The sequence below is a fragment of the Passer domesticus genome, chromosome 12 (assembly GCF_036417665.1).
Source record: "Passer domesticus isolate bPasDom1 chromosome 12, bPasDom1.hap1, whole genome shotgun sequence".
NCBI lineage: Eukaryota > Metazoa > Chordata > Aves > Passeriformes > Passeridae > Passer > Passer domesticus.
In genome coordinates, this window is record NC_087485.1 from 80,754 (window position 1) to 108,612 (window position 27,859).

Sequence of the window (27,859 nt, forward strand, 5' to 3'; positions counted from 1 at the left end):
TGCGCAAGCGCACAAAGACTCAGAGACGGGTGCAAAGAAAGCTGCCTTTATTGAAGGTATGCGCCACTCCGAAGCTCAAGCGGAGGTGCCCTCGCCGTACTCAGGCTTCACGCGAAGGTGCCCGCGGCGGTCTGGAGGCTCACACAGAGGTGCCCTCGACGGGCTGCGCCTCCTTCTTGCTGTCCTCCGGTTTCATGGCGGGGAAGAGCAGCACCTCCTGCAAACACCTACAGTCAGCGGCCGCGCCGACCGGCAACACCACATCCCGTGCGCAGGTCTCGCGAGAGCTGCCCTAGCGCGGGCTCCGCTGCTGCACCGCGGGCCTCAGAGAGCTGAGCAAGTGCACCAAGGGCCTTTCCCAGGTGGGATTCCACGGCTTAAAACATCTCACACAGCTCCATTGTCAGGCACTGGTTCCGTCAAAGAGATGGCCAGCTTTGCCAAATCCCATTCCCTGTTCCCTGACAAAGCCAGCAGTAGGAAGGCACTACCACTGCTTATGCTTACCTTGATGTTATTGGAATCTGTAAGGAACATGGTCAAGCGATCAATTCCCATGCCCCAGCCAGCTGTAGGAGGAAGACCGTACTCCAGTGCGGTGCAGAAGTTTTCATCAATAAACATGGCTTCATCATCACCTGCAGCTTTTGCCTGAATGAGGAAATTAATAGTAAAACCTGAGTTGTACAGAGCTAGACACTACTGCTACACCCTACCAAGGAGGAGGCATACTGCTATTTGTAGCAGGCATGTAACTGATGAAACCAAACCCCAAAGGAGCTGTGCAAATGAGTAATAGAGCAAGAAATCTCAGCACAGAGAACTCTGGAGGTCCTTTGTACAGGCGCTCCCAAAGTAGCTCTAGACTCAACTCCTTTCTGACATGGAAGTTTACTATTTTGGCAAAGGCCCAGGCTCTTTACTTTAGTAAAAAACATCTTTCAGAGCCATATGGCAGCAGATGACAGCAGAATGAAATGCTTTCAAAGGCTTATGAGGTTCTTTATTGGTAGCAACTCTCCTTTCAATGTTTGCAGACGTAACAAAGCACCCTAACTGGTGGAATCATCAGTACCTGCTCCACAAACAGGGCCTGTATTTTTCCTCTCAAGTATAAAAACTAAAAAACCCTACACTGAGATGTTAACTAACATACCTGACCATGACAGCCTCCAAGTGACAAACTCATAATAATAAAAACACAGATTAGCCAACCATTTCAAATTTAGAAAAAAGCCAAAAATAAATGTCAAAACAACAGCAAACATTTTTGCTCACAGGTTCAACGAAGACTTTGCAAAGACTGTTACAGCAAATTTTTCTCCTTGAAATCCTGAAATGCAAATTGTCATCCTTCATCTTAGTCTCCACTTTAACATTAAATTTTGAGGCTAATTTTCATTCAATACATATAATTGTATGTCTGAAAAGTCTGGCTATAATCATGAGGGAACTCATGATTATAGCAAGCATAAATACAACAGACCAAAAATTAAAGGCATCTATAATATTATTCATTCTGACTGAACATTTTGAAATTTACTATCAAGTTCGTTAGTTAACATAAATCTATTTTCCTGGCTTTGACAATTTTTTAAACCTCTCAGACACTGTGAAGGAATATTAGAAGGAATATGAAGATCAGGAACTCTTACTTCTGCAGACCACATCATTTGAGCTCAGTCATGTATGGCCAAGCATGCATTCATGGATGTGTATACCAAATTAATAACAAAAAGAGTTTCAGTCAGTCCTTTTGGAGGCTTACATAGAGAAATCTACTATTATAAATCTGCAAGCCTAATAATTCCCAATGTGTATTTCTCAATGTGCCTGTGAGTCAACCTAATATATTAATACTCTGCTCAGGAAATTAAGATATTTCTTAGACAGCATTCAAAATCTTACTGTACATGAAAATTTATTTAAGAACCTAGAAGTATGATGTTGTAGGACTACATAAATACTTAACTAGGGGGAAAAATGTACCTTTCAACCTGGGAAAGACACAGAGAACTTTTTGCAAATTTCTATTTTTTCCAGATTAGAACTTTGGGTGGAAAAAAAGGAAGATATTCCAAACCAAAGTTGCACTAAAAAAAAACCTAATCAACAGCAGTATTTCACCGTGTTTACCTTAAAGAGCAAGGTTCCTATAAAAGGAATTGCATTTTAATGAGAGGCATTTAGTTGAGTGACAAACACTCACTCAAAGTAGTAACAATTCTTTTCAGGAGTAGGTACTCATGACAGATTTGGGACAGACATAGGAAATACTCTTTGCTTACACACCTGTATTACATTCACTGTCAGCAAGACACCATACCTTGGCCTGATCCTCAAAAAGCTGACGCTGTCGGAAAGGATCATTAAGTTCTGTGTATGCATTGCACACTTCCTTCTTCATCACAAAGAGTTCAAAGCGTTCAGTTAGTCCTGGAAGAGAGCGATGCCTATGTGAAGTAGAGAAAACAGACATACCTTAAAATAATCATACTTATAGAAGCAAACAGCACATACATTACTTAGGGGCATTGCTCACACTTAGCACTAACAGCTGTCAAAATTTCTAAGTACTAAGCATTGACACACCTCTTCACAGCTCAGGAACCAATGTCTATCTTGGTTTGTGTTAGAATTACCAAACTAGTACACAACATCAAAATCGGTTTTTGCAATTTATTTTTTTTATTAAGTAGAACATTTGAGTTATACAGTGACTATCTGTCATACTCTTACCATTTGGCAAGCGGACTCATGACCTGAGGGTGATCACAGATGAATGTAGGGTTGATACAGGTGACTTCCAGGAATTCACCAACTAACTGGGAAAACAAAAGCAAAACAATGTAGGGTTGATACAAGCAACTTCCAGGAATTCACCAACTAACTGGGAAAACAAAAGTGAAACAATTATGCAGTGCACAATTATGCACATTCCTAGCACCGCCTTCACCAAGCACCCTAATTTCCTCTCTTTCGCTACTGAAGAAGGTACCAAAAATCTGAAGTTTCCAAGATATTTCAGGTTATGATAATGTCTTCATCAACAGAGAGTGTGTCCTAGTCAGATAAGGAAAAGTGACACACCAAAAACTGTGTAATAATTAAATTTGCACATTACAGTAAGGGCCAATAGGAAAATCATCAAGAGAACAGCCATCAGACAATATGTGGGTACAAACAAATACAGTTGATACTGTATTTCTACCCTTTTGGTAAGCTACATACAAATGCACACATCTCACAGACAACTGACCTACAATAAAGCAAATCTGTTTTAACCACAAGCGACCAATTATCCAACTAAAATCCCCTAGTGCTCAAGTTAAGCAGACATAAGTAAATTACATTTTGGTGTAGACAACACAAAAGAAGATTTTGACACTGCAAGTTTTCTCACTGTAATATAACAACTGAAGTGCATTGCAGCATGGTTTTCCTGGTGCAGCTAAACCTTTTCTTCTAAGACACTTCTGTTGACACAGAGCAATCCTCAAAGACATCAGGATTATAAAAATAGCACCTTTACTTACTTTGTCAAGAAGCCGGGCTGTTGTCCTGGGAGGTGGACATTCAACATTTCTCTCCACACAAAGGTTATCAAAGAACCTGCGAGTTTCTGAATTTGCAGATGAAAATTAGAACAGCCATCCCAACAAACATTTTTTGCTCTTACTAGGTCTTTCAAGAGTGACTTGAGTGACTTCAAGAGTTTCTTAGAGTGACTTGTAAGATCTCAATGGTAGACATAATGGAAAACATGAGCTTAAATGCCAATCTAAAGAAATGGTGTTTGGTTTTAATTGTTTGCAGTAAAATAGTAGTTATTTTATACTTCAGAAATTTGACAACAGTTAAGCACACACCACATAACTGCTGGACATTATTTGGGGGGGGAGAGAGGAGGGTACTGGGGGGGAAAAACAATCACTATAAATTATATGAATTTTGTTTCCTCATGTCTCTCAATTCCAGGAACAAAACCAGCATGTAATTAAATTTTTAAGAAAGCCCCAAATAGTCATACACCGAAGCTACAATTACAGGCATGGAAACTCAACTGCACATGAGTTAAGAAATAAGAAGCAAAAAGCTGGATCTCTTCAACAAACCAAGAAATTCCCACATCAAGCTTCTTGAGTATATCCTTTCACATATACTCAACAAAGAAAGAGCCAAAGAGGCAGATCCTGCCAAGGATGGCAAGGAATGAGGTCTTCTTTCTGGACTCACATAAACCAACAAAACCAAAGGAAAGGAATCCTGTGTATTAGTACTACTTCAAGAAAAGTAGCTGACAGACTGAAGCCTGAAAACTTTCAACTTTTTGGCCACTTTCTGTTAATGAAGAATTACAGGACATTCATACTCAGCATCTAACCTTCAGTTTCAAAACACTCAGTTGATGGAAACTTCACTCCCAGGACCTTTTCCAGATCATACACCATGCTAATTCGCCGGAAGGGAGGAGTAAAATCTATCTCGTAAGCCTGTCCATCTTGACCATCTGGATGGTAAGTGATCTTGTAACCCCCAGTAATATGTTTCACCATCCCTATAAAAGGAATGTAAGATTTAGAAAAAGAGTATGCTACGTAATAACTGATTCTTCCAGAGATTCTTACTCTTTTTAAAATCATATTGCATACTTCACCTGAAAGCAACTTCTCTGTAATTTCCATTAAATCATGGTAGTCTGCGTAAGCCATATAAAATTCACAAGTTGTGAACTCAGGGTTGTGAGTCAAATCAATTCCTTCATTCCGGAACTGACGCCCAATTTCATATACTCTGTCCAGACCACCAACCACCAACATCTAAACAAAATGAAATTCCAGTAAATACACTAAGAACCTAAGAGAGCCCAAACACAACTGCAACACCTTACAAAACTCATTCATGAGAGAAGTCCACCTTTCTTCAAAAATAATCTTCATTTTAGCTACATTTGCTTTTTTAGATGTTTGAAAAATACAGGCTTAGCCATGAGAGGCATTTTACCTTATGGTAAAGTTCTGGAGCAATTCTCATATACAAATTCATATCCAGTTCATTGTGGTATGTGATAAATGGCTTTGCCACAGCTCCGCCTGGAATTACATTCATCATAGGAGTTTCAACCTGTAACAAGAAAAAAAAAAATTCCGGTTTTCATGAAATCTGTTTCCAAACCAGAAATGCATAGATCAAACAAACAAACAAACAAACAAAAAACCCTAGCCAGCTAGTTTTGCTGAAAGTATTTCACTTACAGTTCAGCATTTCAGTGTATGAAAACAATTCTGAACTAAAGTGCACTGAACAAAACTGCACTTTTTTCATGTAGTCAAATAATAACAAATTCATCTGTTGCTCTGAAGAGTCACTCATATTTACTACAAATGTGAACCTGCTGACTTCATGTTATCAAAGCCAGGAACAGTGCTGTGGCATTACCACAAAATCCTCTCTCTACACTACACAAAATTGAACTCAACGAGGCCAAGTATAGTTTCCTGCAGCTGGATCAACACAATCCAATCCTGCCTACAGGCTGTAGAACTGGCTTTTATATCCAGAGGTAAAACAACATTTCAAAGATGTTGTTTTCACCCTAATTTACTGAAATTATGAAAGGACAGTAGTAGTTTGGAGTATTACCTTCATAAAAGGTTCCCAAGCCATAACCTCACCAACTGATGAATAATCTTAACTTTACAAAGAGAGGAAAGGAATTGCTCCCATTACATTAAGCTGATAAAATACACCATGCTGAAGCAATTACTGTCAGTTCTGTAAGCACTTTGTATATGAGCCTATAGAACATCCTTAAAGTTAAAAAACTGTAAACACATTCAGTATGCAGAGAGAAGCAAACACTGATGCCTTACCTCAAGAAAGCCCAATTCATCCAGAAAGCTACGAAGGTAAGTGATGATCTTTGCACGGGTTATAAATTTCTGCCTCACATAATCATTAAGAATTAAATCCAAGTATCTCTGACGATATCTGGTTTCCTGAAAAGAACATGTATCTTTAGAACAAGCTAAATAAAATATCATGCCGAAGGAAAAAATACTGAAACAAAACTAATATCCCTTTGTTGACTGATAATATCAGCAGGTGACAAACATCATCCTTTCAGACCTTTCTGTGGCATTCTTGCCCATGGCAGGGATGTTGAACTAAATGATCCCAAAGGTCCCTTCCAACCCAAACCATTCTATGATCTGTCAAATTGCTTCCAAGACTGACAGGTATGATAAATACCTTATCTTTGAGGCCAAAATGAAGATGAGGCAACATGTGCAGGCATGGAGACAAGAGAGTGATTTCATAAGGAATAATACTCAGTTCCCCTTTCCTTGTTTTCCCAGGATTCCCCTCTACACCAATAATGTCCCCACGACGCAGCTTGCTGTTAACACGGAAATATTCTTCCTCAGATTTGTAAAGGCTGTAATTGCAAAACAAATGTAAGCATGTTTGTTTAAAATTCAATACTCCAAACTGTCCCCAAGTGTCTCACAGACAAAATCCATTTTAAAAATATATATATATCGAAGTTTTTTTAATAGGAAGTCAACCACAACATTGAAGCAAAACACTACTTGGTTGCCTAAGCCAAACCACAGATTAAATAGAATACTCAAATACAGATACCCAGACCCCAGAATGCAGTGCAGTTTAGAATGCTAAACTGAATGCTGGGAATACCTCTACTTACCTGGAATTTGCCATGACCTGCAGCTTGACTCCTTCACCACGAAGATCATAGAAAATCAGTTTCCCTCCAGCAGCACGCTTTGCATGGATTCGACCTAAATATCAAAAGTATGCTAGACATCAGGAAAAGAGTCCCTACCAGAAAGGCTACAGTGGCAAAAGCCACAGTACTATCACTTAGAATCATCAGCTCTGAACTATTTAAGTGTGAAAGAGAAGCAGTTAAGTCTCAAAATGAAAGCTAATGCAAATGAGACCATAAAAACTTTGGGTCCCAGAACCCATGTTACACACAATCTGATCTTAATAGTCGCAAGGGATGTTGTACAGGTCTACTCAGTCTGAAGGGTATGTCCTGAATAGTTTAACACTGCTTCAAGGCTTCATGACTAAGAGATCAGAAAAATTCAAAAAAGACCAACCCATAAATAAAAGCAGCTAAGACTTTACATTTTTCTGTATCCCAGGTAAACTTTTACCTGCCACTCTCAAGGTAATGTTTGTCAGGTGATCCCCTGGCTGCAGGTGATTGTACTTCTCTATAAAATCTGAGAGAGATATGTCAACATGGAACTTGTGGGGATAGGGGTCTTCACTGGAGCCTTTAAGCTGTTGGACTGCATGACTACGGATCTTGTAGTATTGCTGTCACCAGAAACAAAATCAAATTATTTTGTTAGAACCTGAAAATATGTTACAGGCTGTGAATTTAAATGTAGCTGCCCTAATGTAGGAATATAAATCTCCCCCCTTTTAACCTTTTAATTACCCATGAATAAAAAAATCAATTGCAAGTCAGTAAGATTGATTCACAGAACATCTCATAAGCATGGGACCAGATGCTCACATTTGGATCCAAACTCTCCTCATCAGTAGCAACATTATCCTCAGAAGTCAAGGAAGGCTTATTTGAATGCTTTTCACTTTGCTCTTTCTGCTTTGCTTCTTTTTCAGCTGTTTTTCGCTCAGCCTTTAAACGCCTCTTCAGCTCACTACAAAAGAGAAAGAAACGGAATGCAGCAAGTATTCTAACACTTCTACAGGGAAACGATTGGCAAGATTCTGCCAAAACCTAACAGTACAAATAACCCTGCCACTTCTCTTGCTTTTTCCAATAGCCCAAATAATTCTTAAACACGCTAAAATATTTTCTACTTTGAACTCCTTCAATTCATCTCCTACGACACAAACACTCAGAAAATGAAAGCGAAATTAAACATAGTTTAGACTGACCTTGACGACGCGTGCCTACGTGCTCAAGAGTTGACGGACTCCATTTTATCCCTAAGAGCCTATCAGCCCTCCGCAGCGTGTAAGTGAAAGAAGGCAAACTCCCCCTAAGTAACGTAGGGCTCCCGAAGCCACCTTCGCGGTCCAGCCTATTCCCCCATGGCCCTCAGGTTCCCGTCGCGCTCCTGACCCCACCTTCCACGACTCCATAAGAAAAGAAGCGGGCCAAGCCAGAGGCAAAGCACCGACCTGCTTTGGTCATGAAGCGCCTGCTGCCGTCGGAGCGCGGGCGCGGCCCTCCAGACCCAGCAGCGGAGCCGCGCAACGCCGGAGCTCAGCATAGCGCTCCGACGGGCGCCTTGACGGAGACAACGCACCGGGTCGGCTGGACACACTTCACTTTCACCTCCCCGGCCCGGCCCCACCTGATCACCCGCCCACCCTCACTTTTTGCTGAGGTGTGACTCAATCTCCGCCGCGTTGCACTCGCGCGCCGCCGCCGCCATGATCATCTCCCCGCAGCTGCCACCGCCTGCGTCCTTCCGCCCTTGCACGCCTGCGCAGGCGGTGATGGCGCTGGGCGGAGCTGGGGCGGCGATGGCCGGCGGCCAGGCTGGAGCCGCGCGATCCCGATCGCTGTTTCTGTGGGACGATGGACATCCTATGCGGTTCTACCTGCGGCCCGGTCTGGCCAAGCTGCGCCTGGCGCCCCTAGTGCTGGCGGGCGGCGGGCAGCTGTGTCGGGTGCAGGAGCCAGGGGCTGTGCTCCTGGCGCAGCCCGGCGAGGTGGCTCCCGACGGGGCCGTCTCAACCGAGTACGTGGCGGAGTGCGTGAAACGCAACCAGCGGCTGCCGCTGGAGCCCTTCCTGCTGACGGCCCGCGGCCGCTTGGCCTTCACGGAGGCGGAGGATGCGGCGCTGCTGCAGGCGGTGCGCGGCCAGGGCACGGTGCGGGTGAGCGGCCGTGCGCTGTGGATAGAGCTGGAGCGGAGCGGCCTGACGCGGCACAGCTGGCAGGCCATGCGTGACCGCTACCTGCGGCACCTGCTGCCGCGGCTCTGGGGTGAGCGGGGGCCACAGCGGCGGGGCAGGGCTGCGAGGGGGCGTGGTGGCGGCGACCAGCGTGGGTCCGGGTCCCGCTGAGGCCTGGCAGACGATCCCTGCGTGTTTCCGCAGAGCCCCCGCAGACGGAGGATCCCACGCAGATTAGGGGTCTGTTCGCGGCAGCTAATCGGGAGTTCGAAAGCACGGAGGTGAGCGACCGGGGCCAGCCTGGGGAGCAGCAGCCTCCACTGCTCGCAGCGCTCGGGGCAGGCCTTCCCCGGTGTCACAGATGGCACCATAGAAACTCCTGATTAACACATGAAATGAGTTTGCACCGCGATATCCCTTCTGCTGTGCTAAACTGTGAGCTGTCCTCTATGTGGTTTGCGATAAATGGTGCCTGGCTGGTGCATTTTTTCTTCCCTGTGCAAGTTACCATAAGGAGGTTTATGTGATGGGGGTTGTCACATTAAAACCTGTATTGGCAAATGGAAGTCATCCTTTCATCTCAGGCAAAAAACGTTCCTGCTGTTGCATCAACACTTTTACCTTTTAAGCTTAGTTTGTTCAAATTCTTCTTTATAGTTTATGGATTTCTGTGATCATGTGCAGCCTCATTAACACATACGGTTTTGCTTCAGTCAGTAACTTTTACTATGTTTAGTAATTTCTGAGGTTTTAATACACTGTAGAGTCAGAGTAAAAGGTGGTTGGTTGCAGTGGTAAAAGATTTGCCAGAAAATACCATCTCTAACTGGTGATTCCACTTCTCTTCCTGTTAGTCAGAAAGTGACTCTTCAGATGTTGCAGAACTTTCTACACGAAATGGATTGAGAAGGGCCCCGGGAGAAGCAGCATCTGAGCTGAAAACTGGGCCAGAGGACTCTGCTTTCCCTGACATTCAGTTACAAAAGCAAGAAAGATCAAAAAGCACTTGTTCTTCTTCCAATGTGGTGGGACACGTGGTAAAAACTATGGAGCACTTCATGGAGAAGTTTGCTGTGGACCTGCTCACTGTTACACAGGCCTTTCTGAAAAACAGCGGTGACGTGGAAGCTACTTCATACTTTCTGCAGACAGGGCAGCGCTCGGATGGGTATCCTGTATGGAGCAGAGAGGATGATTTAGAATTGCAAAAGGATGATGAACATGTCAGAAATAAACTGATAGCCAAATTTGGAGCTGAAAATGTAGCAAAGCGGATCGTGTTTAGAGAGAGTTAAGAGGACATTACTGATCTAGTACAGTTGCATAAATGTAATAGTGATTTCAGAAACACAGTGGAAAATTTGATCAAAGTTCTGAAGTTTAAGAAATGCCTTTTTTTTTTTTTTGTATTAAAAGGCCTGTTTTGCATCTCTGCAGATCTAAGAGGATGCAGCTGCTTTAATCAAAAGAATGCTTGTACCAGGCTGTATATTCTACTGGGGAAAAGTACACCAGCTTTCAGGGCTATGAGTAATAGTTGAAGTAGGAAGTGAAAGTTAAGAGGGTATGATCCGAGGTTATGTATCTGTCACCTAAGTTGTGTTTGAGAGAGAACACTATTGCTAGGATACATAATCTGAAAAATTCAGTACTTTTAGCCTGAAATTGTGCTCTGGTTACTTCTTTTAATACTATTTGAAGGGAGTACTAAAAATCTGGAATTCATTCTTTGGTGAAATAAAATGGGCTGGCAAAGGCAAAGTTTGGTTGGTTGTTTTTTTTAACCTCTCTAAAGAGTTAATATTTTGGGTTTTTAGCATATTGCACTGTGGCACTCAGAAAATTAAGGTGAGTTGTGAAATGGCTGCTGTTAAGCCAAATTAAAATTATACTGAAAATAAAAAACGGTATAACGAGACTGCTGTTTTGGGAAACCACTGCAACACCTACTGATTATTCAAGGAATTAACCAATGTAACCAAATAAATGCTCAAACAGCACTACACAGTGTTTCACTGGACTGAAAAAGTGAGAATTATATGGCACAGTCATGCTATTCAGACTTTGAACAGTTATTTGAGATTTGTGTGGAAGCCAGACAAGCACTTAATGAGGGAATGCAAGACAATATAGCTAATACAGTAATTTTTTTTTTACATTAGGAATGTTACCAGCTTGGTTTGAAATGCAAGTTTTGCTGATGACCAGGTTCATAAACAGGAGACCTGTCACCTCCTGCAGCTGAAAGCTCCCATTCTCTAGCTGGGGCTGCATACACATGTCAGCAGTACCACAGTGTTACAGTGGTATATGCCCTGGAATTCAAAGTGAGAGATAGAATGCATTAAATAGCTGCAATATAAAATGGTCAGCTTTCCTCTATCTTTTTAGAATTCTAAGTGGCACTTTTTAAGAGTGAGTTTGTCTCAGCGGAGCAATTAGTGTAAGGTGCAGTGCAACCTTCTGAGGTCACAGAGAGAGGTTTTGCCTTTGCAGAGCCTTATGGACACATTGTCTAATGCTGAGAATCTTTCCATGTGACACTCAGTAGGTGTAGGACCTAAGACACGAAGACCACAGTTTACTCATGGCTGCCCTCTTTCTTCTGTTATGAACTCCTGAAAGGCACTGCTTGTCCACAGATGCACTTGCTTGTGCATGCACATAGATCTAGGTCTCTTTTACCAGGTTAAAACCTGGAGAAACCAGGGATGACACCATATTGTATGGTTCTACTTCTGGTTCTGTCTTTTCCCATTATAAAAATCTTTGTTTTCTGTGCTTTGTCTTACCTACAACACAGTTATGTTCCTTTCAACATGCTGGAGACAGTTTGGTTTTCCATATTCCTATCAGGTTCCTCTACTATCACAAAAGGTCAGGAAGGTTCTTTTTGTGGCTCAAAGAAGTTTCTTCCTATTATTCCCTGGAGCAGCAATATTTGTATACCTGGAAAAGTGAGCAAAGTGACAATGCACATACAAGAACTTAGAGTTTAAGAGAATTCTACAGCCAGAAATTCTGGGTCTGCAAACTATTATCTAGAATTTGGGTATTTCCTATTTGCTTCCTTTTAGAGTTAGCCAGCATTCATCAAAATCAATTTCTATGCTTTCATAACTAGAGTTACCAATGGAAAACTGATTGTATGCACCAGTTTGAAGAGCAACAGACAGGAATACCACAGAGTCAGTTTTTATATGTCCTTTTGACTGGAGACTTCTCCATCTTACATTTCATTGGTATGAAAACAGAGGTTATTCTTTTAAACTTGTACAATGTAAACTTAATGTTTGTTTCTAAACAGACTTCTGTGATCTTTATTGCATATGCCAAAGGATGGAGCCATAGTTTTACACATCATCATCAGCATCTTAAGATTTTGGAGGATTTTTGTTGAGTTTTCTTTTTCCTCCTCCAAAAAGTATTTTAAGTTATCTTCACTTGAATCAAGACAACTTTACATTTTCACGTAACCAGACTGGCAGCAGACTTTGCTGTTTCCAGAAAAAAAGAAAATCTTACAAATTGTTGTATTGAGGAAACATACCTAAAGGACTATAATAGAGACATACTGAAATCAACAATTCTGCATTTTCTCTGATTAAGCTTAGGAAACAGAAGTGTAAGTAATTTTCAAAACAGTACATTAGGGAAATGCATCATATATTACTTTCATGTCATTTTTTTACTGACTGGAAACACTGTGGAGGTTTTTATTCAGGTAAACATGTGATACGCAGAATTGATTGCATCCACTGAAAACAAGTATTCATAATAAAATTTAAGTCACTCAAGCTGACATTGGCTAATGTAGAGATAAGTAGCAATGTACCAAAACGAATCTATTTTTGCTCAGAATCCAGCTTCTTGGCACTTACAGGAGGAAGCTCTTTACTATAACTTACTTCAGTAACAATGGGCTTTTAGCTGAATATGTTAAGGTGTATTTTAAAGGGACTATAAAGAAAAACAGTGTCTCTGTGCTCCTGTGGCACAGTGCAACTCCCACTTCTCTATGTCAGCTTGCCTGCCCTAAATTTGCATAAGCACAGTGTAAAGGAGGATACCTTGCTTTCAGAGAACTTACTACTATGAAGCCAGTGCTGCCTGCTCAGCATGGATTTTGTCCTTCAACACAATCCCTAGTAATAAGACTATTTCCATAATACAATATCCTGCCCTTTCAGGGATTAGGGGTTTAGCTCTAGGAATACAGACACCCATATTGCTAAGGTAGCGAGTGTTCTGTGTTAAAGGGACTCTGCAGTTTACATGAAAAAGGATATTCAGAAATAGGTGTCTGTAGGCATTTTACTCATCCCCAAATCTGGTAGCAACTTTTTCTCCTTGTCTTGTGGAACACTTAAAACCAGGTGAAAACAACTCTGTTGTTCAGGTTTGAGCTATATATTCCCATTGGAGGCAGGAGAATGGCATCTCCAATGGAGACAGTGGAGAATGGCATAGTCCATTAAATTTATTTTTTTCGTGCTCCAAGACAAGAAATACTCTCACCAAATATTTCAATAGGAGAACTTCCTGATCTTATCTTGGTTTCTTCAATCCTCTCCCATTAACCCGTCTTCTCAGTTTTGGTATTTATGCCAATGAAATCTATATCTTTACCTTGTCTTTAGGATGTCAACCTTAGCATAAATTCTTCTGCCACCCGTGTGGACTGTGGGAATTCCCAGGAAAACAACTGTTCTTGGGTTTGAAAGCTAGAAGACAGAATTATTTCAGCAAAAAAATAAATGGATTCACATAATCACAGAAATGGTTTCCCACATGAAAACCCAGGAGTTTTATTTTCAGCAATAGCTGGTTTATTCCATTTTCCTATTATACAGTAAGTGAACACAAACATTTCCCCATCTTTGCTACCAAGGCTGGATACTCAGACACATGAATGGAGCAAAAGGAAAAAAACTGGACTTGAAAATGCAACCATTAAAAAACAAACAAACAAACCAAAAACCCCAAAACAAAACAAAAAACTAAACCCCACAAAACAAAAAAACCCAACACAAAATCAAACCAAAGTCCAACATCTTTCCAGAAACCAAATGTCCAGTCATCCTTGCGTCTTTTCTGCCACTACATATCCTGCATGGCAGTATATCAAGTGATGTTTTCTTTACTCAGCTTCCTCTTATAGTTCCTCTTCTTTGGCAGTGCAATTGCTCTATGTGGTTTCCCTAGTCTTCAGCTGTGGTCCGTGGGGGGTTTGAGCTTCTGCCATCTGTTCCTACTCCTCTGGAATTCTGTATGCTCCGACCTAAACATAATTAATTTGGAAAACAAACTCGCATTACTTTAGCTTTTATTGTGGCTGTATCTCTAGTGTTCATGGAGAGTGACCCTCTGCTACTGAGAGCTCTCCTGAATGTAGTCAGGGTTCTTGTATCCATGCACGCTCTTACACTTCTATGCCTGCACCTCTGTCCTCTTTGGCTCTAGTTCAGCACTGCAGCCTTCAGAGGGTAGATGCAGAGACCAGCTTTTCTGCCTTCAAAATATGATACTCAGAGGAGTTCTGGGTAAACAAAAGATCCAGAGACATATTTTTCTGCTCTTCTTCAGACTGAACAAGCCGGTAGCCCAGCAAATCCATTGCATCTTTGCACACATTTTGCACTTTTTCTATTTTCTGGAAGGGAAGTGTCTTTCTCCAGGCCTGGGATACTCTCAGTGCATCTCTCGACCCAATATCAAAGGCCTGTGCTCCATGACCCTTTCCATGGGTGATGTTGTGGACCCACTTCTGAAGCTCTGGTGTGAAATGGAGTTCTGCAAACCTGTACATCTGAGCAGCCCGTGCTAGCGGGTCTCTGACAATGTCTTCATAGCGAACCAGCAGATACCGGTCTTTCAGGAAGCTTGGAGCGGCCTGACTTCCTGCCTTGTATATCTCAACATGGCTTTTGCAGATTACCTGCATTGTGTTGTAGGGCCCCATTTCTCCCTTTGTCTTCTGAGACCCCATAACAATGTTACTGTCGCGTTTCAGGTCTGCCATTGTATTCTCTCGGGACCTGAACACAGCCCGAGGATCACGTACCAAGTGAATGATTTTGAGGTTCAGGGATGGATCAGTGAGAAGGGGATAGAGAACTTTCAGGTCAAAGAACCTAACTTCCTTGATGGCAACATGGCTATAGGTTTTACAAGCTTCCTCCACCTTGCTGAATGGGTACTTGCCACAGATCGTTTTGCAATTGCCTGCAGTGATTATGTCACTGCGACTGAATGAGTCACAGGCAGGTGGGGAGCACAAGGCTCGGCTTGTCTCCCACTGAAATAAATCAGACTTTTTCTTCTGGCTAGACATGTAAGCATCAAACACAGACATGTCACACAGAAAGACCGACCTGACTAAGTCCCGCACTGCCATGTGTAAGACTTTGGCACTGTTCTGGTACATCTTAACCCAAACGTGCCATGCAGGCTCCATCAGGTAGAAGACACTGGGGTGCTGGCTGAAGATTTGTCCAGTGAAGGAGGATCCTGACCGCCAGGAGGAGAGAATGAGGATGTGGACAGGAGAAGGTTTTTCTTCCATATGGGCATTGTTGCTGCAGGGTAGGAAGTGGATAAGAAGGAAGGACAGAACTACCAGAATCAGGAGCACCTGCACTCTTCTAGACTTCACCATGATTGCAAGGGACCTGCAGAAACAGAGGAAGTTCAGCATCACAAGGTGATGAAAAAGGCAAGATGTGGTGCATCAGGCTCCTGTGCATCCCTCTGCAGGGCACAAGACTTTGGAAAGCTGCCACACTGCTAGTGACACTGTGACAACCACCACACAAGGTGTCTTTGCAAAGGACGTAAGTACTGTAGGACTGAAGGTTTTCTGCAGCAAAATCACTATTTGTCAGTAAGCCATTCTAATATAGTCTTAGAAGATACTGAAAAACTTGTCTGCACTTTTATCAAAGTTTAAGAACTAGTTGAGTGCACTGAAGTCAGTACAGACAAGTGTGTACTTCATGTGCATAATCCCTGCAAAAAATTCTGGCAATTTTTATGAAGGAAAAATGCAAACCCTTCCTTTTTGCTGAGGTGTTCAGAATACAACAGTTATACATTTTACTTTTAAACACCTTACTCTGACCAATATTTACAATTATTTTTATGCCAAAATGCTGTAAACATACAATGTAGGTTCCCTTTTGTTTTGATTATACTCCTTTTGAAATTTCAGGAAACATTTATTGTCACCACAGGGAAAACTTCACATAGAAAAGGAATAAGCTTGGCACTGTAATAAATCCAAGAACAGTATCTCATCCAGACAGAGCTTTGTAGGCAATTTTGCTAGAAACACCCATCTTTGTCTAGGCAGGCTTAACTGCTTACCTGCCCTACTAAGCCCCTTCTTAGCCTAACTCCTTTAAAAAGACTGTCACTTGCTATCCCTCCCTCCAAGCCCACTCATCCTATTAGTCATTTATGAGAAGACGTACAATAGAACGTGCTACTTGAACTCAAAGGTCTGCCCAAAGCTGGGTCCTTGTTTCATATACTAAACCTCTCTTCTGCCTCTGGAGGATGACTGAATTATTGGAAAATGTCACAAAATTTTCATGCTATTGGGGACATGACATGAAAATACCACAGAAAGAATTCACAGCCTGAATACCAGCTGGCACAGTAATCTGCAGGAAATACACCACTGAAGATGGGATCTGAGGCAGAAAGAATTCTTTTTTTTTTTAAATACATTAAAGGACACTTTGCCAATTACTCCTGTCTTGTGCGCTCTCATTCTGCCCCCCAGTAGTGCCTGACTGTGCCTCAAATACAGGCTGGGTATCTGCATCATGGGCCACCCGTGAGGACAAGCTCCTTGTGCAGCACTGAAGCCCAGGCAGCGTGGAGTGCTCCCCATCACTGTCTGCCAGGTTGTCAGTTTAGCTGTGCCACAGTGGAGACAGACCTTTCTTGCTAGTGCAGGTGCCTTGTTTTTCCAAGGTGAATTAAAACTGAAAAAACTTTTCTGGTTCCTAGTCATGGTCAGTCCTTCCAGGGGGAGGCACAGCAAGACAGGATAGAGAGAGCAGGGCTTTTAGGGCAAGATGTTAATCCCCGACAGAGCAGCATCTGAGCCCAGGCCCTTACAGCTTTGTACGCTGCTTTTGTGCAGTCCACAATTGCATGACACTCTAGCAGCTATTCCCATACCGAGCAGTAGCCCCCCTACTCGAGCAGCAGAGGTGTAAGATGACTCAACACAGATGCAATGCAGACATTGCCTCCCTACTACCTGCTTGCCATGCCATCTGGATCCACAGTAATTTTGAATGTTCCCAAAGTTTCTCTAACCTCCACCTTATGCCCTGCCTCAATTTTCCTCTGCAGCAAAGTTTTCAGACTAATTTGCATGGGGGTGCCTCCTCCCATGATTTTAGTTCCTCTAGTACTGATGTTTTAGATTTTCACATACAGTCACTGCTGCTAACCAACGAAGAACAGTACCTAATCTATGCCTCCAATATACATGCATACATTGGCTTTTTTTCCTTAGTAACCTGCTGTGCATTTGTGTTGAGCTTAGGGTTTATAAGGCAGCAGTTATAATTTCTGTGAGTAAGGAAAATACCCAGCCTGATGGGTAAGTCTGGTTGTTGCCAACAGGTGCTACCACAATATGAGTTTTGCTTTAGTAATGTCTGGCAAGGATGGGGCTGTGCAATTAGACAGGGACCACATCATTCCTGTCTCCTGGACAAGAAGCCCACTGATTTTTTTTGGTTACACAAATGGCCTGTAGTGTTCAGGTCTGAAAAGGAGCTGAATGAGGTTGCTATTTGGACCAACCCTAGGAAGAGCTGCAAAAAAAGACTATTGTAAAAATAAGTGATATATCAGCTTCTTCCTTCCAAATGAATACAAGCAGTGTTTACCAAACTCCTGGCTTCCAAATGAACTTTGATGATATCACTTCCATCTGGCACCACTAATATTGTTATTCTAACTCCTGACAGAGATCCTGGAATATAGCCAGAAGCTATTAATTGAGAAAAATTCTGTTGAGCAGACATGAACAATGGCATGAAGGTAGATACCCAGGCAGATTTAAAACCACAGAAATAGTTGTTTCTTTGGAAACCTACAGATAAATTGCCTGAGCATGAGAATTAAATCAGGTTTTTCTCAGGAAACAAGAGTCTACTTTTATCCCAGCATGGGATAGCTGGATGTTTTAGATATCTCACAGAGTGACTGCTTTTGATAGAAATTACCTCATGTGAGACCACAGTTTCAACAGCTTCTTCACTCATATAAGAACTAGTGATAATTGTTGCCATCAAAAGTCTGTTCCACAGAGAGTAGAAGGACTGAAATGAATTGTAAGCCTGATGAAGAGAAATGAAAGAGCAGTGTCATACTATACTATCTTGTAAAACATTCTCTAATATGACAAAAATACTAATTATATAACCTTATTTTTCACCACTGTATTTCTCAGTCATGGGAGCTGGGATGTTTCTAAACTAAGATTTTAAGCTTAACCACATTTTCTCTACAGCAAACATACACAGTCACCAGTGATGGAATTAATTTCATATTGCAAAAGTGAAAATATGAAGCACTCACAGAGCTGGCAAGTAAAGAACAGCCCAGAATAACAGCAGAGACAATCTCTGCTACAGAACAAGAAAAGCACACTGTTAGCAGTGTGTGTGCTAACAGAGAAGAGCTAAGATTTGGTTGAGAGCAGAAAGAACTGGTAGAATCTCAGGGCACAAATGATGCAATATAGAAACTACCGAAAAATACAACAATCCAGTATCAACATGTTAGTGTCTCCCACAGCAAAGGTATGAAAATACTACCTGAGCAGCTTATTAAAAAAAAATAAGCAGAGTCTTAGGCTTTTCTAGAAACATACACAGACCTTTGAAAAGCTTTATCATGGTAAGGAGGAAGTGTTACAGAAAGCAGCAAGCAGCCCAAGGAAATGTACCCATGAGAAGGACTCAGCATTGGGTGCCATATCCCCAAATTACAGGATTATTGAACATGTGCATGTCTCTGGCAGGTGTGAGACAGTTACAGCCCAAAAACACCTTGTGCTGTGCATACTAATGTTGAGTGCTCTGCCAGTCTGAGGGAGTTCTCCAGACATGTACAGGTTCCCCACTGCTGTAGCAGCAGCAGTATAGCAAAGAGGATCTGGCACCAGAGAAGCTCCTGTCATGTCATTGGTCTTTGAGGGCACTGATGGTTGCTCACAGTTTTTTCAAATACTGCTTCAATTTGGCCTGGTCCGTTTCTGCAGAATTAGAAGTCATCTGCCCATTCAGGGATGAGCAGCTGGCATGACTGCCACTAGTGGGAGAAGCTGAGCAAGGGCACTGAGAAGACTGGAGAAGCAGGAACTACCCTCTAAGCCAGACCCACAGCTTCTGTCTGCAGAAAATTGTCACAATTTGCTGGCATCACGAGCATCTACGCTAGATACCAAGAAATGATTAAAAATCTCACCTTAACAAGTCCTTGTGAAGTACCACCAGACCTGATTCAAGCAAAGTTGCCTTCACACACGTTCACTGCTGTGGTACACGCGCCTCCAGGCAGTCACATGAACAACTGTGCATTCATGTACAGGCACTCTGTCTTCATGCTGGGGTCTCATATACACATGTACTTAGCTCCTACCTACACCTGTGCCTGCCCCATCCTGTCCTCTTCATGTACATCCCAGCTCTAAGACTGACTGCTCTACACTGCCCGCCTACTTTGACCAACCTTAAACTAGAAAACTCCGCCCCGCACTAAGCAAAAGGTATGGAAATGGCAGTTTCTTGCAGGGGTGTGAATGACCAGGTGCCGCTAGTAAAGGAACAGGGCCAGAAAGTTCATGAAGGAGACTGAGAGATACTTTTAACTCCTATTACAAGCTCCAAATAAGAGCAGGAACAGGGATGTCTGTAGAATGTCAGAGCAAAGGACAAACAAGTTGCAAAGAGGACCAGCTTGCCCACCATGAGTGCAGAGGTAGGGCATACTTTCCTAATATTGCTCTGGCTGCTTGTCATGTTGTCAGCAGATGCAGATTAATATAAAAATCTTTTTTACTCTTCTCTGTCTGTACCTTGCTTGATTTAAACATTTGGAGGCTGGGAAGGAAAACTGTGTGAAAGGACAAGCTGTGAAAGGAGCAGCTGGACTTGGACTGTTAATGATTCACAAGGGTGCTGGAACTGCAATGGGACTGTGCCAGGTAAGGTAGTGAAACAGGGCAGCACTGGGCTCAAGAGAAATACACATAGAGACAGTTGCTTTGGGTCATTCCTATTCCAGATCTCATAGATTCTGTCACACAGTCTGGAGAGATATAGACCTATTAATGGTGTCTTCTTTGTGTTCTCAAGGACCTCACTGCTGCTCTCAGGGCAAGTGGAGTATAGGAGACAGCAAAAGAAAAAATCTGGGCAAGGCTGGTGCTTCCAGCAGGAGGGACAATCTGAATAAGGCAGGTCATGTTCCCTTTCACTTGTTGCATTGCAAACACAAATGGTCAAGCCCTGGTAACCCTAGGCTGGGAAACAAGGTAAGAAGTTGGCAGTGGTCCAGGTAGGGCGCTGTGGAGGACCACACAATGGTCGGTGCAATCTGGACTTCTGCTATGTGTTCTCATGCCCTGCACTGACACACAGGATTCACCTGTACATCATCAGGTGTTAGAAAACCTTTGTGAAGGCCACACAACTGAGCGACTCTTCCTGAAGGATTATTTCTCCCTGGCTAACAGTTGCATGAACAGAGATGGATCAAAATTTCTATTCCAGCTGTATGTATTTGCCCAAGATATGCTGATTCCTTGGCATCAATATGTAGGCTTTATGACAGCACTGAATGCTACTGTGCAGTCATCTTGTCAGAGGGTTAAGCAGATTTTTCTACTTGTATATATGCCATGTCCCAGTTATTTATCTGAACTTTCCACAAGGCATTCTCTGTAGTATGAGCAGTTGCACAGAGGAGGAAAATATGCTCTTCCTTGGATTTGAGATTTTGGAGGACAAACTGGTCTGGTACACTGTATTTCCTGAGAACTGCACATTGCGACACTTGAAGCAGGAAACCTCTGACTCTTGAAAATAAACAGCATGCTCTGCATATGCCTGACTCAAAAGCTTTATGAGGCAAAGCAGAAGCATATGGGGTCAGAGTAATCCCAAGCACAAACATGGGCTATGTAGAAAATGGACTGATATCAGCTCCAAGAAGAAGGACTTGGGGTGTTGGTGGACAAGAAGCTTCACATGAGCCAGCCATGTGTGCTAACAGCCCAGAAACCAGTCATGTTCTGGGTTGTGTGTCACCAACAACACGGACTGCAGGATGAAGGAAGAGATTCTTCCCCTCTGCTCTATTCTGGCAAGACCCCACCTGGAGAACTGCATCCAGCTCTGGAGTCCTCAGCAAAGGAAAGACGAAGGCCTATTGCAGTATGTCCAGGGAATGACACATTTCTATTTTCTACCCCCTCTCTCTGGATTCAGAGACTAGTGATCTCTGTGAACTGCCCATGCAATCACACTTTTTATTTCTTACACCCTGAAGAAGTAAGCAACATGTACTGTGCTCCCAAGCATGCATAAACAGATCACACCTGACCCAGTGCAGAAGCAACAGAAGTAGGCTGCTGAGGAATGCAAATGGTGTAGACTAGAGTGTAAGCACTCCACAGTGCTTACACTGGAGATGCCTCCCTACCGGACAGCACGTTTTTGACAGCTGATAAGAGAACCAGGCATACCTATGGCAGTGAAACCTGGTCAGCTGTAGGGTTTGACTAACCCCATGCCCTGTCTTCTGCCATCATCTAGAGGAGATGCCTAGGGAAGAGAACAAGAAAAACATTTCCTCCCTGAAGCCAGGGATCTGGAGTACACAATTCACCTTTCCGAATGCAGATGTTAAAAATAAGCTAGTGAGTGATGCCCTGGAAGATCCTGTTTCTTTCTGTTGGCTGTGACAAGAGTGGAGAGTGATGTCTGTGAGTAGACACAGAAGCTGTCTGAAATCAGTTCAGATCAAGCTTGTCTTTGTATTTTATATCACCTAGATATAAAAAAAGTATCTCACTTTTCCAGTCTTGTTTTGAACTTAAGATACTTTTGGCAGCAACAGGATTTATGGGAAATATGGGTACATTTAGCTGCATGTTGTGGGAACTACTTTCTTCTACCATAAACCTACAATAAAAACTGTATTTGGTATAATCACAATTTTTAAAATCTAGACACAGGAGTAATTTCTCCCTATTTGCAGTCTTCAACCTATACAAGTTTTTTATATCTGCTCTTATATGTCCTGAATAACACAACTCATACCAGGCTGATATCTAAAGCAGCTCATGGTAATCATGCTGCCAAAATCTCTATTACTTTCAGGTGTGTGATGGGATAGTTCATATTTTCTGCATCTCAAAGGTATGATGCAGGGGAGCTGCTGTAAGAGTCAGTGCTGTGACTATGCATTGGTGAATGTTTCCCTTTCAAAGCAGAGAGATTTCAGTTGTTTTCTAGCTTACGCTTCTGAATCTGTAGAGGAAAATTAAAATTTATGGCTCTGCAATGTCGCTGTTCACACAAGGGCCATGCATGGCGTCCTGTGATGATCAGTGGATTTGAGTACTGCTATATTGTATTTTGAAATGCACAAGAAAAACTCTGCTCCTTGCAGTAAACAAACTTGACAGTAATCTACAAAAAAAAAAAAAAAAAAAGTCTCTGTGTCAATTGCTCATTACTTTCAATGGGATGAAGGCAACAGAAGGGAATTCTGCTTTCAGAAAAGCCCTTTTTGGTAGGGATGCTGTATACAGTCATCCTGGTTTCTTTAGATTTCTTTAGAAGTCATCATTCATGGAAGATGGAAAGAATGCAGCAGTGAGGGAAGCTCCAGAATGCATAGGAGCAGAGGTGCAATGCCTATGTTAAATTCCAGTCAGAGCAAGTTCTTTCTGAGCTAGAGCAGATGTTGCCCCATATGCCTTCCAGAACAAGGAAAAACGAGACAAATGACTGATATGATGTCCTATATGGCAGCACCTCTCCAAGGACAGGCTGATGCACCTGTGGCTTTTTTCTTGTGTTTGAATTAAGTTTTAAAGTTATATTTTTATTTAGAGGCAGTTTGAGATAAATAGACTTGTTTGAATTGTCACATAACCCAAAGTTGTGTCAGGCAAGAGCAAGGATAGTGGCTGTGTCCCTCTCTCACCCTTGCACAGTTTCAGTATAATTTCTTGCCTTCATTGTAATACAGCACTCTACTATCAAGTGGTGGGGGAACAGGAAAATGAGAAAACACAAGAGAAAGAAGGAGGCCACATAATAATGTACCAACACATTACAGAAATGAGAAAAATAGTAAGAAATATATATATATATATTTTCAACTTTTGAATTAATTTCACTGGTCAGCTTCTGCCTTCTTTATGTACATAGGCAGTCTAAACCCGGAAATCAGCACAGGAACTGAAGTGGGAGCAGAACAGCTAGTTTAGAGTTGAGAGAAACAACAGCAACAAGCAGACCTGAAGCATGCATAGCCCATGCAATGCACTGGAGTGCAGAAGACCCTGTCCTAGCACCAACTATTTCTGTCAGGTATCCAGGAAATAAGTCATTCAGACTTCTTGACAACACCTCTTTGCTTTGGCAAAGCTTCAGGGAGCACTGACCCAAGACAAATAAGGAAAGCAAAGACAATATATGACGGAGCAAAGGGCTGGTATTGATCTCGGCTCCCAGCACTGCAAGAGCCCATGCCAGACAGTGAAAGCATGAGAAAGATTCCAGTGCTTCTGCCCTTCAGGAGGCTCACCCCAGTGCTGGGAACCGAGGCTGAAGGCTAGTGCAGAACACACAACTTCAACCTTGTTCTGACCGGTTGTTAAGCTTAGCTAGCTTGGTAGGTACTCCTAGCTATTGGAACCCTGCTGAGGATGTGTCTTGCGTGGTTGTCCTGTCAACTGCATGACTTCGACCACGCTAAGCCTTCCTTGTCTTACAGAGCTCCTCAACACTCGCACTCTGGTTTACAAAATCCCTCCTATTCACCTTGAGTAAGTAGTGTCTCCCAGCCCACTGCTGGCATCTCCTCTTACATCCATGGTCTCTTCCTAACCACTTTTCATGCTTGTGGAAAACTGTATATGCCTCTGGTGGGTAATGCCACCAGAGCAGGTCAGCTCCTTTGGCCCCTGACAAAGCAGCATGCCCCAGGAGAACAAGGTTATGAGCGAGGCCTCACATACAAAGTTTTTCACAGACACCTCTTCTTGGGGTTCCACTGCCACACATTGCTCAGGCCTTACCTGAACTCCCGGAAAGGCTGGGCTCTGGCTCACCAGGACCTCCATGATTATCCCCCAGACTGCTTCCTTGCAACTATCCTGAGTCTAAATCAGTGAAAACCACATCTTCCACCGCAGGTGTACAGCATGGCTACATGATGGTAAGAGAGCAGGCTAGTGTAGACAGGCTCTTGCAGGCAAAGTCCATGGCCCCAAGGCAGGAAGACCTTCAGGGACCTCCCCTTTGGTCTATAGACCAGCTGAAGGCAGTCAGGGCTACTGGGTGGGTGAGGCCAGTGCCAGGAGCCAGGCTACACTGAGGTTCCTAAAACACCTGGGGGAACTGATGATCTCACTGCTGGCAGGTGCAATTTGTCCCAGCTTGCCTGCGGTGTCAGTTTCCCTGTCGGGGTTGAACCTACTGCCAGTCGCTTTGGAAGCTGAGGATTAGTACACTTCAAGCTGAGAAGTTCCTTCATTTCCCAAAGAGAGCCCTAGGCATAAGGTTGCCTCCTTGCCTAGGTCCCCATATCTGAGGTAAATCACCCTAATCCTAAACATGGCCAGCCCAGACAGCACAGAAAAGGGCAGACGCACAATGCAAGCCTGTGCCAGGTTTGTACCACTGCTGCTCCCCAGCTAAGACAGGGAGGATGGCTGTGGATCAGTGTGTGAGCCGGCACAGGCAGGATGCAGTAACAACCACCAAAACACATATGACATGCAGAGTAAATTTACTTCTGTTACCTCACCAACCAGGGAATCTTCCAAGCAGGACCCAGGCAGAGGCACACAAATAGGGATCCCAGCACTGTGGAGTCTAGTCCATACTCAAGGATCACCAAACCTGCTGTTTTCACATGTATATCAGGGATTATTGCAGGCACAGTTTACCACTGAGATTTGATCTTTACCACAGCAAAGCAGGAATGCCAAGCATATTCAATAGGGTGGTTCTAAGTCTAGCACAGACCTATGTTATATAAAAAGAGATGTTCCACTTACCAAACACACAAGACTAAACAATTAGTATAATATATATGTTTTTCTACGCTTCACCTGCAAGACACTTGAGTGTATTTACAATCCTCCTGGCCAATCTTCCCTTATTTTCCCACAATGAGTTATAAGAGCACTGGGGCAGCTCTGGTAAAGCTCTGCAGATCTTGTCTGAGCATCTCCAAAGAGCAGCTTCAGATCTGTGTCTTGACTTCTTCCTTGGTCTCAATGCTGCAGGGGTTTCCTTCGGCACAGAGTACCTCCAAACTCCAACTTAGGCTAGTTTGTATGGCTGGCAGGGTGCTCTAACCTACGCCCACACTATGACGCAAAGCATCTGTGAGTATAATACCTGAAAAATGATACCAGCACATTTGTGGTTTAATGCTAGTTTGCTATTGCATCAGGGAAAACCTAGGTGTGGTCAAAAGGATATGTTTACAAAAGATGACAATGGAGGATGTGTCCTTGAGAAATCAAAATATCCTGAGATTTATGAGGTATATATATGCCTATTTCTCTGGCTCTGTCAGCCTTCTCAGTCAAATGTGGCTGGGTAAAAAAGAAACAGCATTGTGTTAATTATTGCAGAATATTTGCATGTTAACAGACATCTCTGAGTGGACTTAATGGGGATTAAAGCCACAGAACCTACGGTACATGGAGAAGAGTTGAAGGAAGTAGATGGAACATGAAAGCTGCAGTAGGTTCAAGACGGCATAACAGTGCAGCAACATCATGCTGTAAAGGTCTCCTGGTCCAACAGATCCTTCATACACCACCCTGCTTGTTACTTGTCAATGTCTTAAGCAGTTCTGGTTATTCAGCTCTATTTGAAGATCTAATGGCATGAAATCTCTGAAGCTGTGTACCATTCACCCATTCACCATAGCCCCAGCTTCCCTCTCTTTTTGTTCTGGGATTGTTTTCTGTGAAAGGAAAAGATGTAGCATGCACACTCAGCTAACATGTCAAAGACCTTTTCATATACTGCTTTCTCATTTAGCCCTCCCCTCTAATGGAGTACTGGTACCCAGATTTTGTACTGCCAAGGTAAGGGGAGACAATGAGACCGTTATAGAACCTGGCAGGACTGGCCTGGTGTAATCCAGAGCTAGCTCACTTTTCCTGCCATTGGGGAGGCAGGGTTGACCTGTAGATCCCAACCCTGTGGGGAACACATGAACAGAGCTGAAGGTGGCAATATAAGGCACTCCGCAAGTTGCCCCTCTGAGAGTTGCAGAAATGAGTCCTGAGCATCTCACCAGAACACTTGTTGCAATGGGCATTATCATCTCCTCCCATTTCCACTGAATAATCAGACAACAGGCCACCAGTTCCTCATTACTTTATGGAGCTGACGTATTCAGCAATCAGTAATCCTGGTACCACTGGCATGTCACAAACACCACATATAGTATGAGCCATGGGGTGCCACCCCATGATTCACCACTACAGCAAGAAAGGCATGCCAAGCCTTGAGTATTTAGGCATGGCTGGCTCCAGTCCTGGGGACAGTTGCCTCCCTGCAGCAGCAAGGACAGCACCCACTGCTCTGCTGGGTGGGGGAGGATGTGAGGGCCAAGGAGAAGGTGAAGACAGGACTGTTCTGTGGGAAGTAGACAGGCTGCCACAGCAAGCTGCCAACATCATCAGGGCAGGAGGGACTGGCTCCAGTCTGTGTCAAGCTTTCAGGGCCCATCCTGCTCTCAGGGTTGGTGGGTTTCTTTGGGGGTCTGAATCACTCTCACCATATCCCTCCTGGCACACAGGATGGCCCTGGGCAGGCAGGGACATGCCTGGTGCACTGAAATACCATGAGGTGAGCAAAGGTGACCCACACAGTGACCAAGCCTAACCTGACGCAACAGTAGGACAGTGCAGGACTGCCATGTCAGAATTTTTATTAATAAAAAAGTTACAATAACTTACTCCCTTTATCACACAAAGGGCTTGGTATAAAGAGCTCTGGCCTCCTAAAGTAACACAGGGAAGTGAGAGGTGGGTAGTTTTATCCTCCAAGACAGCAGCCTTCTCCTGTCCCCAATGGGGAAGTGTGGCCAGCACAGGAGCCACAGGCCAACAGGGCCTTTGACAAAGGGCCCAACCCCGGAAAAACCTTCTGCCCCTGCCTGCAGCTGGTTCACAGGTAACACAGACCAACACAGGGCACAGATGCTGAATCTACAGAGACATGGGGGACTGGAAGCAAGAGGATGTGCAAGCTCTAGTGGAGGAGGAGAGAGAAGAGTCTTCTTTCCATAATGCTGAGGAGCCTGTGGACCACAAAAAGTGAAGCAGCAGGACAGTGGCTGCTTATAGGCAGAGAGAGGTGGGGCTGGCTGGAAGCAGCCTTGCCTGCCCAGCTGCTGCCTCATACAAGGTCTAGCCTGACAGAGGCAGGGGGCCATCTGTAGCTACTTGTCACACTCCAGATCCTGGGCCCCCTCAGCACCCTGGTAGTGCATCTCACAGAACTCCTGAATGCGACTGCAGGCCTCCAAGATCATCTCCTCAGGCACGGTGATCACTACGCGGAAGAAGTTTGGGTACTCAAAGCACTGAAATGAGAAAAGATTAAGCTGGCAGATTACCCGGGATAGTGCCAGTTTTAGAGCCCCGCCT

General features: G+C 43.5%; 4 protein-coding genes across 13 annotated transcripts in view; 1 reads left to right on the plus strand and 3 right to left on the minus strand.

Moving 5' to 3' along the window:
* Positions 1-30: 30 nt before the first annotated feature.
* On the minus strand, positions 31-8,500 carry KARS1 (lysyl-tRNA synthetase 1). Of its 3 annotated transcripts, none has more exons than XM_064386195.1 (14): positions 8,386-8,500; positions 7,556-7,700; positions 7,188-7,353; positions 6,710-6,803; positions 6,253-6,439; positions 5,874-5,999; positions 5,005-5,124; positions 4,658-4,820; positions 4,385-4,558; positions 3,537-3,622; positions 2,740-2,825; positions 2,327-2,453; positions 508-651; positions 31-217 (listed from the first exon to the last, which is right to left on the minus strand). In XM_064386195.1, the coding sequence occupies exons 1-14, from the start codon at positions 8,448-8,450 to the stop codon at positions 140-142; spliced, it is 1,761 nt and encodes a 586-aa protein (XP_064242265.1). In that variant the 5' UTR covers positions 8,451-8,500; the 3' UTR covers positions 31-139. The 3 variants fall into 3 exon arrangements, with proteins under 3 accessions (XP_064242265.1, XP_064242264.1, XP_064242266.1); XM_064386194.1 differs by lacking the exon at positions 8,386-8,500 and adding an exon at positions 8,188-8,348; XM_064386196.1 differs by lacking the exon at positions 8,386-8,500 and adding an exon at positions 7,942-8,084.
* On the plus strand, positions 8,443-10,671 carry TERF2IP (TERF2 interacting protein). Its single transcript, XM_064386241.1, has 3 exons — positions 8,443-9,001; positions 9,115-9,191; positions 9,765-10,671. The coding sequence occupies exons 1-3, from the start codon at positions 8,443-8,445 to the stop codon at positions 10,203-10,205; spliced, it is 1,077 nt and encodes a 358-aa protein (XP_064242311.1). The 3' UTR covers positions 10,206-10,671.
* Positions 10,249-25,112, minus strand: LOC135279123 (carbohydrate sulfotransferase 4-like). 6 transcript variants are annotated; one of them, XM_064386229.1, is made up of 6 exons: positions 24,257-24,393; positions 21,689-21,767; positions 18,162-18,275; positions 13,540-15,581; positions 11,703-11,859; positions 10,249-11,225 (listed from the first exon to the last, which is right to left on the minus strand). In XM_064386229.1, exons 3-4 carry the CDS (start codon positions 18,164-18,166, stop codon positions 14,390-14,392), a joined length of 1,197 nt encoding a protein of 398 aa, XP_064242299.1. In that variant the 5' UTR covers positions 18,167-18,275; positions 21,689-21,767; positions 24,257-24,393; the 3' UTR covers positions 10,249-11,225; positions 11,703-11,859; positions 13,540-14,389. The 6 variants fall into 6 exon arrangements, with proteins under 6 accessions (XP_064242299.1, XP_064242305.1, XP_064242304.1 ...); XM_064386235.1 differs by lacking the exons at positions 18,162-18,275; positions 24,257-24,393 and adding an exon at positions 24,983-25,112; XM_064386234.1 differs by lacking the exon at positions 18,162-18,275.
* TAT (tyrosine aminotransferase) overlaps positions 10,249-27,859 on the minus strand; it is a 33,435-nt gene continuing 15,824 nt past the window's right edge. Inside the window, exons 14-18 of one of the 3 annotated variants that reach the window (XM_064386214.1) lie at positions 26,319-27,795; positions 24,257-26,163; positions 13,540-14,191; positions 11,703-11,859; positions 10,249-11,225 (exon numbers count right to left, since the gene is read on the minus strand). In XM_064386214.1, the coding sequence (XP_064242284.1) occupies positions 27,652-27,795 (144 nt within the window). In that variant the 3' untranslated portion in view covers positions 10,249-11,225; positions 11,703-11,859; positions 13,540-14,191; positions 24,257-26,163; positions 26,319-27,651. Of the gene's footprint in view, positions 11,226-11,702; positions 11,860-13,539; positions 14,192-24,256; positions 27,796-27,859 lie in introns of those variants that run through there. The other 2 variants (XM_064386213.1, XM_064386215.1) reach the window with 2 other exon arrangements.

What these genes read in the sequence shown, in the direction of transcription:
- TERF2IP (XM_064386241.1), top strand. Translation starts at nt 8,443, where the DNA reads ATGATCATCTCCCCGCAGCTGCCACCGCCTGCGTCCTTCCGCCCTTGC. An exon ending in CCTGCTGCCGCGGCTCTGGG is followed by an intron (nt 9,002 to 9,114) that starts GTGAGCGGGGGC and finishes GTGTTTCCGCAG; the next exon opens with AGCCCCCGCAGACGGAGGAT. An exon ending in GGGAGTTCGAAAGCACGGAG is followed by an intron (nt 9,192 to 9,764) that starts GTGAGCGACCGG and finishes TCTTCCTGTTAG; the next exon opens with TCAGAAAGTGACTCTTCAGA.
- KARS1 (XM_064386194.1), bottom strand. Translation starts at nt 8,279, where the DNA reads ATGCTGAGCTCCGGCGTTGCGCGGCTCCGCTGCTGGGTCTGGAGGGCC. An exon ending in AGGAGAGTTTGGATCCAAAT is followed by an intron (nt 7,354 to 7,555) that starts GTGAGCATCTGG and finishes TTCTGGTGACAG; the next exon opens with CAATACTACAAGATCCGTAG. An exon ending in TTTTTGAGGATCAGGCCAAG is followed by an intron (nt 652 to 2,326) that starts GTATGGTGTCTT and finishes TTCCTCATTCAG; the next exon opens with GCAAAAGCTGCAGGTGATGA.